The sequence below is a fragment of the Macrotis lagotis genome, chromosome 4 (genome assembly GCF_037893015.1).
Source record: "Macrotis lagotis isolate mMagLag1 chromosome 4, bilby.v1.9.chrom.fasta, whole genome shotgun sequence".
Taxonomy (NCBI): domain Eukaryota; kingdom Metazoa; phylum Chordata; class Mammalia; order Peramelemorphia; family Peramelidae; genus Macrotis; species Macrotis lagotis.
In genome coordinates this window covers 46,513,345-46,526,647 of record NC_133661.1, presented here as the reverse complement: position 1 = coordinate 46,526,647, position 13,303 = coordinate 46,513,345, and the positions used below count along the sequence as shown (strand labels likewise).

General features: G+C 39.0%; 1 protein-coding gene across 4 annotated transcripts in view; it reads right to left on the bottom strand.

Annotated features, from left to right (window-relative positions):
* Window positions 1-13,303, bottom strand: part of NEO1 (neogenin 1) — a 167,180-nt gene that overhangs the window by 75,079 nt on the left and 78,798 nt on the right. For 2 of the 4 annotated variants that reach the window (XM_074232671.1, XM_074232673.1), the window contains exon 7: window positions 12,936-13,095. In XM_074232671.1, coding sequence (XP_074088772.1) covers window positions 12,936-13,095 — 160 coding nt within the window. Of the gene's footprint in view, window positions 1-12,935; window positions 13,156-13,303 lie in introns of all 4 variants that reach the window. The other 2 variants (XM_074232670.1, XM_074232672.1) reach the window with 1 other exon arrangement.

Sequence of the window (13,303 nt, the reverse complement as noted above, 5' to 3'; positions counted from 1 at the left end):
TGTGTGTATGTTTCTGTAATATAGCATAAGTATGATGTTAATACACATGCACACACACATCTACATACATACATACATACATACATACACACAAATACAAGCTAATTGGGGAGGAAGAGCACTAGCAGGTAGAGGATGAAAAAGATACTGAAGATGGGACCTGGGCTCATCCTCAAGAATGAGAGATCCTCTAGGAGGTAGAGCTATGGGGAGAGGACCCTCCAGGCATGGCAGGCAGCCAACAGAAGAGAGATGAAAGATGAAATGTTATAACTGAAGAACTGAGAGGTCGGTTTAGCAGGATCACAAGAGTATGGGAAGCAGAACAATGTCTGCCATCAGAATTATTAGTTGGAGACAAGTCATGAAGGTATTTAAAAGCTCAACATCACAGTTTTATTATTTTGCTGTAGGAGCAATAGAAGTTTACTGGGGTTGATTGAGTTAAGGCAGAGCTATTTATGATACTCTTGAGTGGGACTTGAACCAGATTAAAATATAATTGGGAAATATTTAACAAAATAAATGAAATGCAATGAACATGGGTAATATCCTATTTTAAAACGAAGTCAATATGTAACCTGTAAGAATCCTTCTATTTACAGATCAGTAGTCCCCATTTCTATTTTAGAGTCTAACACACGTGGAACAGGGGATATTCATTTTCAATTGCTCATGCCTGTTATCTTCTTGGTCACTGTGTATACTGACCTTCTGATTCTACTTATGTCACTTTGTATTAGTTCACATAACTTTTCTGTGCTTCTCTGTATTCAACATATTCTTTGTTTATGACAGTACACTAATTTTTCCATTACATTCATGCACCATAATTTGTTTGGCCATTAATTAATTGATGGATTTCCAAATCTTTCTACCACAAAAATGCTACTATAAATATTATGGTGTCTATGAGGACTTTCTTCTTAAGTATGGCTTTCATGGGCATATATTCCTAGTAGTGGAATTTCAGAGCTCTATCAATAATTCGTTTGTGTACCTTATTTCTTCACTCCCCACCAAAATACAATATTTCTGTCTGACAGCACTGCCAATTTCTGAGTGTGAGGTGAAAGTTCAGAGAAGTTTTGATTTGCAGTTTTCTTATTACTGGTAATTTGAGAGCATTCTTTCATGTGGTTAATTCTTTTGAGAATAGTTTGTTCATATCCTTTGATTCCTTATCTACTTAAGAATAGCTCTGGATATTATATATTCTCTTAGTCATGTTAACAACTTTTCCAAGAAGTTTAGCTGAAAAGGGGAGGAGGAGGGATAGAGAAGATTAGTGATTAAGAGAATTATAAGTGCAAGTAAGTTTTTTTTTTAAGGATGATGAAGACTTAGACATGTCTGAAGGCAGTGTAGAGATAGAAAGTGTTGATAGAAGGGGGACGATTGGTTGCAACATGCTGGAGAAGATAGGAAAGGATAAGATCAAGTGCATTTGTAGAAAGGATGTCTTGGAAGGAGATTGGGGGAAAAGAGATAACTGATGAAGAGGTTTTGTCGAAGGGATTTTCAGATGAAAAGCAAAGAGGGAACTCATTGAATGGCCTCAGTTTTAAGAAAATTAAAAGACAAAGTTCTCAGCAGAGAGAATAGGTTAGAGGAGCTGGGGTGGGTAGTGAAGAGTGGGGTGCTTCAGGAAGGAAAATGGTTTGGAAGAGCTTCTGAGAGAACCAATTGGGGAGGAGCACAAGAGCTATCTTATTGCAGTGAGGGGAGAGTTGAAGCTGGATAACATGAATTTGTAATGTCCCCAGTCATAAAATTGTGGGGTTTCCTCTAGATTCTTTCAGCAGCTCATAAATAGGAGCAGAGGGAGAAAATGGTGCGAGTAATCCAGGGCTGAGACTTGGCATGAGAAGAGAAGATAATGGGGCAAGAGCAAAAGACAGTGTAGAGGTAAGGAGGGAGGCTGGAGAGAGAAGAAAGTGAAGGAGTTACCCAATAATGGGTTAAGGGATATATGGACTAGAAGTCTTGATGAGGGTACAGAAGAGGAGAGGTGAAGCACAAGGAGAGGTAGCATGATAGGAGGTAGAAGAGTTTATATTCAGGAAAATGGAAGTTTATGGGTAAGGCAAAACCTAGTATGTGACTATCCTTACACATGATTGTGGTGAAGTGAAGGAGTAGGTCATGGACTTTAAAGAGACTGAGGAAATGGGGAGACCAGGAAGTTTGAGAGAACAACCACAAGAACGTTCAAATCCCCAAGTATAGGGGTGGTCAGCTGGGTGTTCCAGTGGGTAGAATGCTGAATCTGGAGTCAGAAAGACTCCTCTTTTTGAGTTCAGATTGGGCTTCAGACACCACCTGCATGTCCCTGGGCAAATCCCTTAGCTCTATCTTTCTCAGTTCCTCATCTAGAAAATGAGCAGAAAAGGAAAACTGCAAACCACTCAAGGATTTTTGTCAAGAAAATGGGATTGGGGGCAGCTAGGTGGCATAGTGGATAAAGCACCAGCCCTGGAGTCAGGAGTACCTGGGTTCAAATCCAGTCTCAGACACTTAATAATTACCTAGCTGTGTGGCCTTGGGCAAGCCACTTAACCCCATTTGCCTTGCAAAAAAAAAAAAAAACTAAAAAAAATGGAATCATGAAATGACTGAACAATAACGAAATAAAAGGACAGGAATTGAATGAAAAGGTGGAGAGCCAGGTGGGGGTGGGAGAAAAGGGCAACTTCTTTCCCCCTCAGGATCATTTGTGATGGAAATGTGAGAGAGAAGATCCTGCCAGTCTTGGAAAGGTAGCTGGGCAGGGAGGTATCAGGCAGCACAGGGATAAGAGGCTTAGAATGAAGGAGGGTGTTTGCCTCCTAGAAACAGGAATTTCTGAGGGCAGAGCAGGATTGCAATATGGAGATGAGAGCATGAGGGGGGAAGAGGGGTCACTGTCTGGTTATCTGGGGGGGCAGAGGCTCAAGAAGGAGAAGCCAGAGGAGCAAGAGTAGGCAACACAAGGGGAAAAAATGCTCAAAATCTCCAAGGGTGGTGTATTCACTAACTGTGTGAAACAGTAAACTCATATGACCCATCCATGATTTTATCTGTGAAATGGCAGGAAACAGGAACATAGATTATCTGAGCTCTGGTCAGACTGTGCAGAATCATATGATTGCCCTCTAAAATTATCCACTTGATTAACAATAAGTTCAGTTGCTTTAATAAGTGAATGTTTCTTATTCTTATAACTCTCCTCAGCTACCTCAGCCATCACTATGTAGCCCAGACCAGAGACCAGGCCCAGAAGGATTTGCACATATTTGACTCCCTCACTACACCCAACCCATGCTGCTTGCCCTCCCCTCCTTGTCTGGAACCACAAAGTAACACTGACACTGTTCCTCGAAAGGGTTTGCTGAATCTATTCCCTTAAGGCTCTACTCACTGTCCCCCAAGTTTCTAAACCAAAATATCCCTTCCTGGTCAACACACCTAGATCTAAATTCACATCTATTGAGATAGTTCTCTATCCATCCACCCACCCAGAGGGCAGAGGACTCTTTGTGTCTAATGCTTTACCATCCTAATTAGCACAGAATTATTCCTTAATAAATAATTTTAAAAACCTTCCAAAAAGGATGGAAACTTGTGGTTCTAAGTGTGTAACACGGACTTAACCCAAAGGCCAAATGCTGCCAGGTGTGTGTTACCTCGACCCAGGCACTCACCAGCTGACGCCAGAAGATGCAGATTACAAGACTAGTCACTGGGGGAAATAGCCTCCTAGAGGCTGGATTTGAATCAGTGCTCCTGACACCAGAGCCGGTGCTCTATCTGCTACATCACCTAGCTATCCCCATCAAGGTCTTTTATGACAAATTCAATTCCCTTCCCTACCTCCCCAGACAGGTTATTATCCTCAGCATTTTTTCCACAAGGTAGTTTCCTCTTTTCCTCTACTAATATAATCCATACTTCTAGTACATGGTAAGGAGAATGACGGCATTTATTCACAGATAATATTAATTCTAAATCTGAGCCTCCATATAGTTATAGGTAAGGCCATTTTTAAAAACTCCAAATTTTATGGATAGCATTTATTTTTAAAGAAGTTATTTCTGTGAATACCCCACAACTACAACTGAAGACAATTTTTTTTTAACAAAGAGATAAAACTAAGTTACAAACTTCTGATACAGTGACATGTATCCAAATGTATGTTGCTTTTTGCATTTCTTCCATTTCTATTAAGCAGGTACAGTTCATTCTCTATTCTCTAATATCTGTTAATAGTTTTTCAATAACTGAAGAGCTTGGCTCTCTCTTAGTAATTTTTTCAATTGCACATTGTTATAGTCTTAGTATAGTCCAAGTTATTTCATTCAGCAACAATTCACATATTTATATGAATTCTCATGTTCTCTGAATTGCTCATGTCTTTATTTCTTCCTACATAATTACATTTATACACCAGTTTATTCAAATGATTCCTGATTCCTGAACACTCATTCTGTTTCTAGTTCTCTGCCACAACAAAAACACTAAGGATATCTTAGTTTCTACTGGATCTTCATTTCTGTCTTTGACTTTCTTGAGGTTTGCACCAAATAGTGGGCCTACTGAGTCAAATGGTATGAACAGTTTAGCTAATGTTCTTGCATTACTCCAAATTTTTAACTAGAACACACAGACCAATTCACAGCTCCACTAACAGTATATTAGTATGCTTATTTTCACAGAGTTCAAAATTGATTATTCCCAATTTTTTCATCTTCACCAGTTTTCAGTGTAAGAGGTAAAATCTCAAGGGTTTAAGTTGTAATTTTTTTATTAGTTGAGAGCACATTTTCATAGATCATTTATAATTCAATTTTTTTTGAAAATTATTTCTTCAAATATTTTGGCAATGGCTCTTGGTCTTGTAAATTCCTTGCATATCCTGTTTATCAGGGAAGATTTTTCCTGCCTTCATTAACCTTATTCTTATAAAAATTTAATTAAACTAAAATAGTCTGTTTTGTTTTTATGATCATTTTTGTTCCTTGTTTAAATGTAAATTTTCCAAGTAATTTCCTTTAAATATAATAAATTAGGTTGTCAATTTATATTTATCACTCCATCCCCAAATTTCTTTAAAATTTAGGATTCTGTCTTGATCAGGATTCTTAGAAAAACAAAGATTGTTTACTATTCTTTTTTCTGTAAGGAATGCAATACATAAAAACACAAAATTCCAAAAATACAACCCATTTTTTTTTTTACTAAATACCCAAACCAAAGCAAGAATTTACCTCAATAAAAGCTTGAGCTGAATGCTCAAAAATTTCTTTCCCATTTACTTTTCAACTCAAGGCTTTTCAAAAAATCCTCAACCTCTTGAAATGGGGCTTCCATTCCAATTACTTGCTTTAAAAAGCCCTCTCCAATATCACATATTATTCTTTTACTGTTAAATTCAATAATCTTCTCTCAGTCTCCATCCTTGATGACTTTTCTGAAGGGTATGGCTGCCTGTTTTTCTGTGACATTAATGATTCTCTTTCCTTGGAAACCTATTCTCTTCTGGTATCCTTTGCAGTCTTCATCCATGATCCAACAACCCTATGTGTAGGTGTCCACTTCTCAGGGGTCTAATGAGCAATCAACAGAATCAGCCTTCATCTCTCGCATCTCAGATTGTTGCAGAACCATCTGCTTGATACTCCTACATTGATTTTCCATCAGCACCTAAGTATCCCTCCTCCTGACTTCCATTCTTTATCTAGTTACTCAGGTTCACAACCTAAAAGTCATCCTTGACGTTTTGCTTTCACCCCTACCTCATAACGAATCAATTGATAAATCCTGTTGGTTATGCCTTATCATCATCTTTCACAAATACCCCATTTCATCTACTTATATCACTCCATTTCAAATTCAGGACCCTATTATCTCTTTATTGGGCATCAGTCATCAGGGCCAAGCACTGTGCTAAGTGGGAAGGATGTTGTTCATCCTTGCCTCTCAAAGAGGACCAGAACATCAAGCACATGAATTGAATTTAAGTGAGGGAGAACTGTGCAAAGGCCCCAGTCTTGTTTTCTCTTCCAATGCCATTGGGGTCCAGTGGCCAGATTTGGATCTGGATGACAGGAGATGGTCCTGGATGCAGTAGGAGACCTTGGCCTTTATAAGCTAGGGTCTTTAGCAGATTTCAGTTTAACTGAGGCAGAGGTGGCCTCTTAATCTGATCCCCAAAAAAGTCAATACAGAAAGGGAAGACCCTCTGAAGTTTCAAAACCAGAAAAAAAACTGCTATTTATATTCACTCTTAGTTAATCAGGACCCAAAAAATGACCACATGGGGCTTGGGCTGGGATCTATTAGTGTGAGCCAGAGTGATATGGGGTCTATACACCCTAAGATAAAGTGGAAGGAATACTAAGAAAGACAAAGAACAGTCCCTGTTCTCAAGAAGCTCACAGTCTAATGGGGGGATATCATGAAAATTAATAGGGACAAACAAGACAAATATAGAATAAACTGGGATTATTCTTTAGGGAGGGCACTGGAAAAGCCTTCAGGAGAATGTGGGACTTTAGCTGAGATTTGAAGGAAACCAAGAAGCAGAGGTGAGAAGAGAGACATCAAGTGGCATTGCACACCTGGGAGATGGGTAGTGGGGAGAAGAGGGTGGTCAGACCTAGGCTTTAGGAAGCTCAATGTGACAGCATCAAAAGGGGAGTCTGAGACAGGGATACCAGCCAGCTGAAGGCAAGACAAGAGTAGCTACAGGGTCAGAGGAAAGAATGGGGAATAGATGAGAGAGACTTTGTAAGGTTGAAAACAAGAAGGCAACAACTGACTGGATGTTGGCCATGAGAGACTAAAGGGTCAAGGATGATTGTACCCTCAATGGTAACAGAGAACAGAGGAAGAGAGGAGCATAGAGGAGCACAGCAAGAGGATTGGGAATCCAGATTTGGATATGTGGAGTTTAAGAGTCTATGTGAGAGTCAGTGAGACATCCTTCAGGCAGATGGAAATGTGAAACTGAAGTATGGAAATATGTTTTATAATTTATTCTCTCTCTCCCATCCCATTGTCCAAGCTATGAGATGACGCCAATGAACTTTAGTAATGTATCTTGCCCCTCCCTGCAAGGACTCCTGGAAATCCTACTTTCCAGATATTATACAAGCCCCTATCAACAAACCAAAGGATCCTTGCCTTAGTCTACCACCCCTCATCTATATATCCCTTTTTACCCCATCTCTGCTCTTCTAGATATACCTAAATCACCTCATCTTCCTGTCCCTTTCAAAGCTCACTCCTTCCTTTGGAGGGTAGCCCCCACTCTGGGGGGGGGAGTGTAATTCCCCAAGTAACCTCTCATTCTCCTATCCTCTAATGGCAACTCATTTCATTGTTAATGCTGCTGATGCAGTTGCTGAGATTAATCCTCTTAGAGAATCAGTGACTTCCTGCCTTTAGTCATTCTTTCCCTTAGCTTCTGTTATTCTACCTATTCTACAGCAATAATTAAATAAACCATTTTGTCCCTAAAATTTCTTTTGGGTTAGAGACAATCTTTTATATGACTTAGGAATTTACATGAATACATGAATTTCATGTCCTACTTGAACCTTTACCTGGCTACATTTTCCCCCCACATCAAAACTATAGATTAAGAAAAGAGTCAGAGTTGGATAAATAAATCTGTGAATGTCTTTACAGAAGGATAATTGAATAAATGGAAGCTGAAGAGGTTATGAAGCAAAAAAAGTAAAAGAGAAAAATAAGGGTATAAAGGAGACTCCCAGCTTTAGCAGGGATGAGACAGGTGAAGATCCATCAAAGAAGACAGAGAACAACTGGTCAGACAAGAACAAGGAAAATCAAGAGATAACAAAATCATGTCACAGGCTGCAGAGGGGTCAAGAAAGATGAAAGTTGAGAAAAAGTCATCAGATCTGGCAATTAAAAGTTCATTAGTACTCTGGGTGCATCTATAAGCATCTTTTTGTCAGTTGTATGTGTCTTTTCTTTTGCTACATGATGATGATATTTGTCCTTCATTCTCTAAGAAGACCATTACTTGAGAGGAGATGATGCCATGATAAGCACATGAATTGGATTTGAGTGAAGGGGGTGCTGTGCTAGATTACCAGTGCCACTTTTTTCCTCCAGAGTCATCTGGATCCAGTGACCAGATAGGAAACAGGATGACTGAAGATGTCTGGAAGCGAAGTCATCAGGGAAAAGTGACTTGCCCAAGGTCACACAGCTAAGCAAATGTCAAATATCTGAGGCTTGATTCGAACTCCTGTCCTTCTGACTTCACATGCTTAATCAATATACTATTGCTTGTCTTCTCAAGGTGCAGGGAAGAAGTGAGAGGGAGGAAGTGAATTTAGAATTCAAAAATTTTTTTAAAGTGAATGTTAAAGTTCAAGGAATATTCCCTTTAATTTAGAAAATTAATTTAGAAAAAAACAGATATTGTCTGATCTTGTTTCCTCTTAGACTTCTTGTCTCTTACTTAAGGATATGATTTCTCTCTCATCACACTCAATTTGGATCAATGTACAACATGGAAACAAAGTAAAGACTGACAGATTGCTTTCCGTGGGGGGAGGGAAGTAAGATGGGGGGAAAATTTTAAAACTCAAATAACATTTTTAACAAAAAAAAAAAATTTTAAAAAAGTGAATGTTAAAAAAATGTTTAAGTGTAATTGAGAAATATTTAATAAAATAAATAAAATATATTTTTAAAAAGAAACAATAAGATAAATAAAGAGAAGCATAGTTAAAAGAAACAATAAGCACAATGGTTTCAAAAAAAGTCTGAAAAGACTTACATTGATGCAGAGAGAAATGAACAGGAGAGCATTGTATCCAGCAGTAGCAATATGGTGGAGGAGCAATCTGAAAGACTTGGAAGTACTCTGATCAAAACAATGATCCAAAATAATTACAAAGGACTCCTAAAGAAAAATGCAATCTTCACTTTATTTTTTTCATTTGGGGGAGGGGTGTCATCTTTCATAACAAAACTATTATGGAATTATGTTTTGTATGATTACACACATATGAGCAATAACAAATTGTTTACTGTCTTAGGGAAGTGGGAATGAGGAAAAGAATTTGGAACTCAATTATTTTGAAAAATGAATGTTTTACATGTAGTTGGGGAAAATAAAATATTAAAAAATAAAGAAAAGCACAGAAACAAAAAAAATTTCAGTGTCTTTGGAGAGAAGTTTCAGTTTTATGACATTTGGCGGTGAGACTGAAAAGAATTAAAGACAATGAGAGGACAGCAAAGTAGAAGCACCTATTTTACAGTCTTCTCAAAGATTTTAGTCAAAAAAGGAAGAAAATATAAGATGATAAATTAATCAATTGAGAATTTTTTAAACATGGATCCTATTTGAAGGCAGTAGAGAAATAATAGATATGGAATGACTAAAGATTAAACAAATTTGGGATGACAGGGGAGATCTGTGGAAGAAGCTGAGATGGAACAGAAGGCTATGACTTCATGTAAAACTGAAGTAAAGGAGAGAGTGGAAGAAGTCACCCAGGAGAAAGGGTGCACAAGAGGCTTTGATAATTTTTTTTCAGTGAAAAAAGAAGGCAAGTTTCTCAAATGAAAAGTAGAAACTGAAACAGAACGAGAGAAGGGCTATTTCTTCATGTAACACTGAACTGATAGAAGTCACCCCCAAAAAGGGATACACTGGAGGTTTTGATTTTTTTTTTCAGTGAAAAAGGAGGCAAAGATCTCAAATGAGAGGAAGGATGAAAAATACACTGTGCTAAGTGAGATAATGAACCAAGTAGAGGGGAACAAAAGGACAGCCTTGTGGCCGTGAGGGCCTATACCATATAATCTAAACTTGTCATGGATCTAGTGAGGAACATTTTCTTTCTCCAACTTCATTGAACAGCATGCAAAATGGAAGTAAAAGAAGTGAATGGTGGGAGTAATCTAAGGTGGGGGAATGGAAGGGCAAGACTTCTGATAAGATGAAAAGACAAAGGACTTGAGAGAAACACAGAGCTAGAGCTGAAAACCTCTCTGTGCTGCAGTTCATCTTCTGTACTGTTGAGTTCCCATTCCTCAAGTACAGGCTTAACCGCCATTTCTCTACTAAAGAAATTTTGGGGGCTGCACTTTTCCCTTAGGATCAAATATGAACTCCAAACCTCTGCCACAGGCTCTTTGCTCACTTTCTTTCATGTTTTCTCTCTCAGTGATTCCATCAGCTCCCCAGCCCAAATCTCTAGCCTGACCTTCAGTTTTTTACTGTTAGCTGCCTTAAATTCAACCCCGTTGCCCAGCCCCTGCTCTTCTTTACACTTTTGTTTTTTAGGTTTTTGCAAGGCAAACGGGGTTAAGTGGCTTGCCCAAGGCCACACAGCTAGGTAATTATTAAGGTGTCTGAGACCGGATTTGAACCCAGGTACTCCTGACTCCAGGACCGGTGCTTTATCCTCTATGCCACCTAGCTGCCCCTTCTTTCCACTTTCTTATGAATAGGTTCTAGCCAAGTTCATCACCCAATGTCATCCCCAAGTCCTCCCCCACACTCCACCAGATCCAATCAGCTGTCAGATCTCATCAGCTCTCCCTTACCCTTCTCTGTCCTCATAGCCACCATCATGGTCCAGTCCCTTATCACCTGGATTACCTGGCTCTTTCTGCCTCAGGTCTCTTTCCCTTAAAGTCCTTCATGCTCCACTCTACAGTCCCAGTCATCTTCCTAAAGCACAGGAATGGTCATGTCCCCCCGTCACCTCCAAGATCAAATATAAAATCTTCTGCTTGGCATGTCAAGCCCTTCACAACCTGGCCTCTTCCTACCATCCATGGACTTGGTGAACTGGGGACATTGACCTCTGGCTTCTGCTCACACTGTCCATTTGAACTGGCTGTCTCTCACTCTTAGAAGGCTTTTCCTCTTTTAACACCTGACTTCCTTCTGAAGGACTTCCCATCTCCTACCTGCCAAGATCCCCTTCCATTTACATAGTTTGTCGACCTTGTATTTACACACCAATCTTTAAATTGTCTCCTTTGTTGGACAATGTCTTTCATTGGAAGGTGATCCCCATGAGAGCAGGAATCCCACATTTTAGCTGTCTTTGCAACCCAGTGCTTAGCACAAAGCATTACCTATATAGTAAACCCTTAATAATTATACATGTTCTATATATGTAACTATATATCACTTATCTGTGAACAGGATGAACATGCATGGGTAAAATGTAAGCCCCTTGAGGACAGGGACTGTCTCAATATTCTGTTTCTATCCTTAGGACTTAGCATAATAGTTGGTACATGGTAGGTTCTTAATAAAAGTGTGTTGACTAATGAGTGAAAATATATTGATTATAGTTATAAACAGAGGGGAAGGGAGATGTAGATAACAAGGCAGTAAGAGGCTTTACTATTGGGATAACATGATATGTCCACTTTGAAATAATTTAAAAATTATCTATTGCACTATATCATTTAAGCCCCTAAATGCACAGTAATGAGGTAAATTCATAAAAGAAAGTGATATTGGTCAGAAAATGAGCAAAAGTATTATGAAAGAGCCAGGAACCAAGTTGGGATTTGATAAATGAATTGTCTTCATAGAAGTGGAGATGGAGAACAATATGAATTAAAAACCTGATGATAAGAATAAAACTAGTCTGGTTAGAACAGGAAGTTCAAGTTAGAGGATAATTAAGTGGTGCAGTTAGAGAAGCAACTTGAGGTCAAATACAGAGATCATAGCTTTCTAAGGTTTCCAGGATGTGGAACTTCTATTTTATCTTTGTGAGGCCATATGCCTTGGAGAGAAAGCACTGGACTATAAGAAAGGAAGACCTGATTGTGAATTCTATCTCGGAGATCAGTTATCTGTATAACCCAAAGCAAGGCACTTGCTACTTCTGAGACTCAGTTTCCTCATCTGAAAAGGAGGATAAGTTAGCACCTCCTCTAGAACAACAATGATCATACAGGTGATGGCACTCACCACATGCTAATATCTCATTTGAGTCTGAAAACAACCCTAGGGGTAGAAGCTGCTTTTATTCCCATTTTACAGATGAGCAAACGGAGGCAAGCAGGATTACACAGTTGGTGAGAGTCAGGTGTAAGTGGGGGTCTGCTCTCTCTACGGAGCCACCCAATGCCTCTGGAACTTGTGAGGTGTCATAACAACTGGACCACAAGGAACTTCCGAAGGTTCTCAAATGGTGGGTTTAAAAAACACTAATTCTGGAGTCGGAGTAGCTGGCTTCAGAGTCACCTGTGATCCTCATAATCCATGGTCCTAGGATTGTGCTTCCTTCAGAGAATGAGTGTGAGGTCAGTCTATTCACATGCAAGAACATAAGTTAGTAAAGGGAATAAAACCCCTGATAGAAGATATAAAAAGAAAAGTTCCTTTAGCAAAGTTAGTCAACTAAGGCCCAATGAGATCAAATAAATACAACCTGAATCCTGTCCTAGGCAAAAATAAAACATTCTTAATAACACAATGGATTTGTTTTCTTAATGTAAAAAGAAACTGCTCTTGTGGAATTTCTAACATCTACTCAGAGCATGATTCTTCTGTGAAGGAAAAGCATCTAAACTGAATTCATTAACTATCAGATCCTAAGCTAATCCAGTGAGTTGAGGAAAGATCTATATTGACTGCATACTCTAATGTACAGAACTTTTCCTTGTCGGCCACATGTTTGGGAAGCCTGAGCATTATCTCTGCCTTAGGATCCCAAGAGTGTAGACATCCTTATATACCTATATCAGTAAAAAAAAAAAAAGCCCGGATAGTGCAACAGCCCAGATACTTAAGTATGAACACAACAAATCCACAACACTAAAAAGGAGTAAAAAAAAAAACCACTTTTGTCACTAGAGAGAATTTTGGAGGAGCCAATGTTTGCACAGTGAAGGTAGTGGAAAGTATTATGAACATAAATTCAATTTCTTACCGATTAATCCCTTCCTTGGTGTAGAACACAGAGTAGGTGAGGTTGTCTCCATGAGGATCTGATGCTGGGGTTCGCCAAGTCAGTTTGATGAAGCGAGTAGAAACAAGGGAGGCCACGACGTCCCGCGGTGCTGAAGGCAGTGGTCCAGTTGTGGCTGGTGCTAGATGGTCAGTAGTGGCACTGGTCAGTGAAGTGGGAGGTAATGTTGGGATGGCAACATCTTGTCATGTGCAAACATTGGGGAATATGAAGGGCAAACCACGACGGTTTTTAAAAAGAGAACAGAAAAACAAAAACAAAAAAAGAAATAAACAAAACCACGATGGGAAACAAAATAAAATGAATGAACACAAAAAAGGCCATTAAAC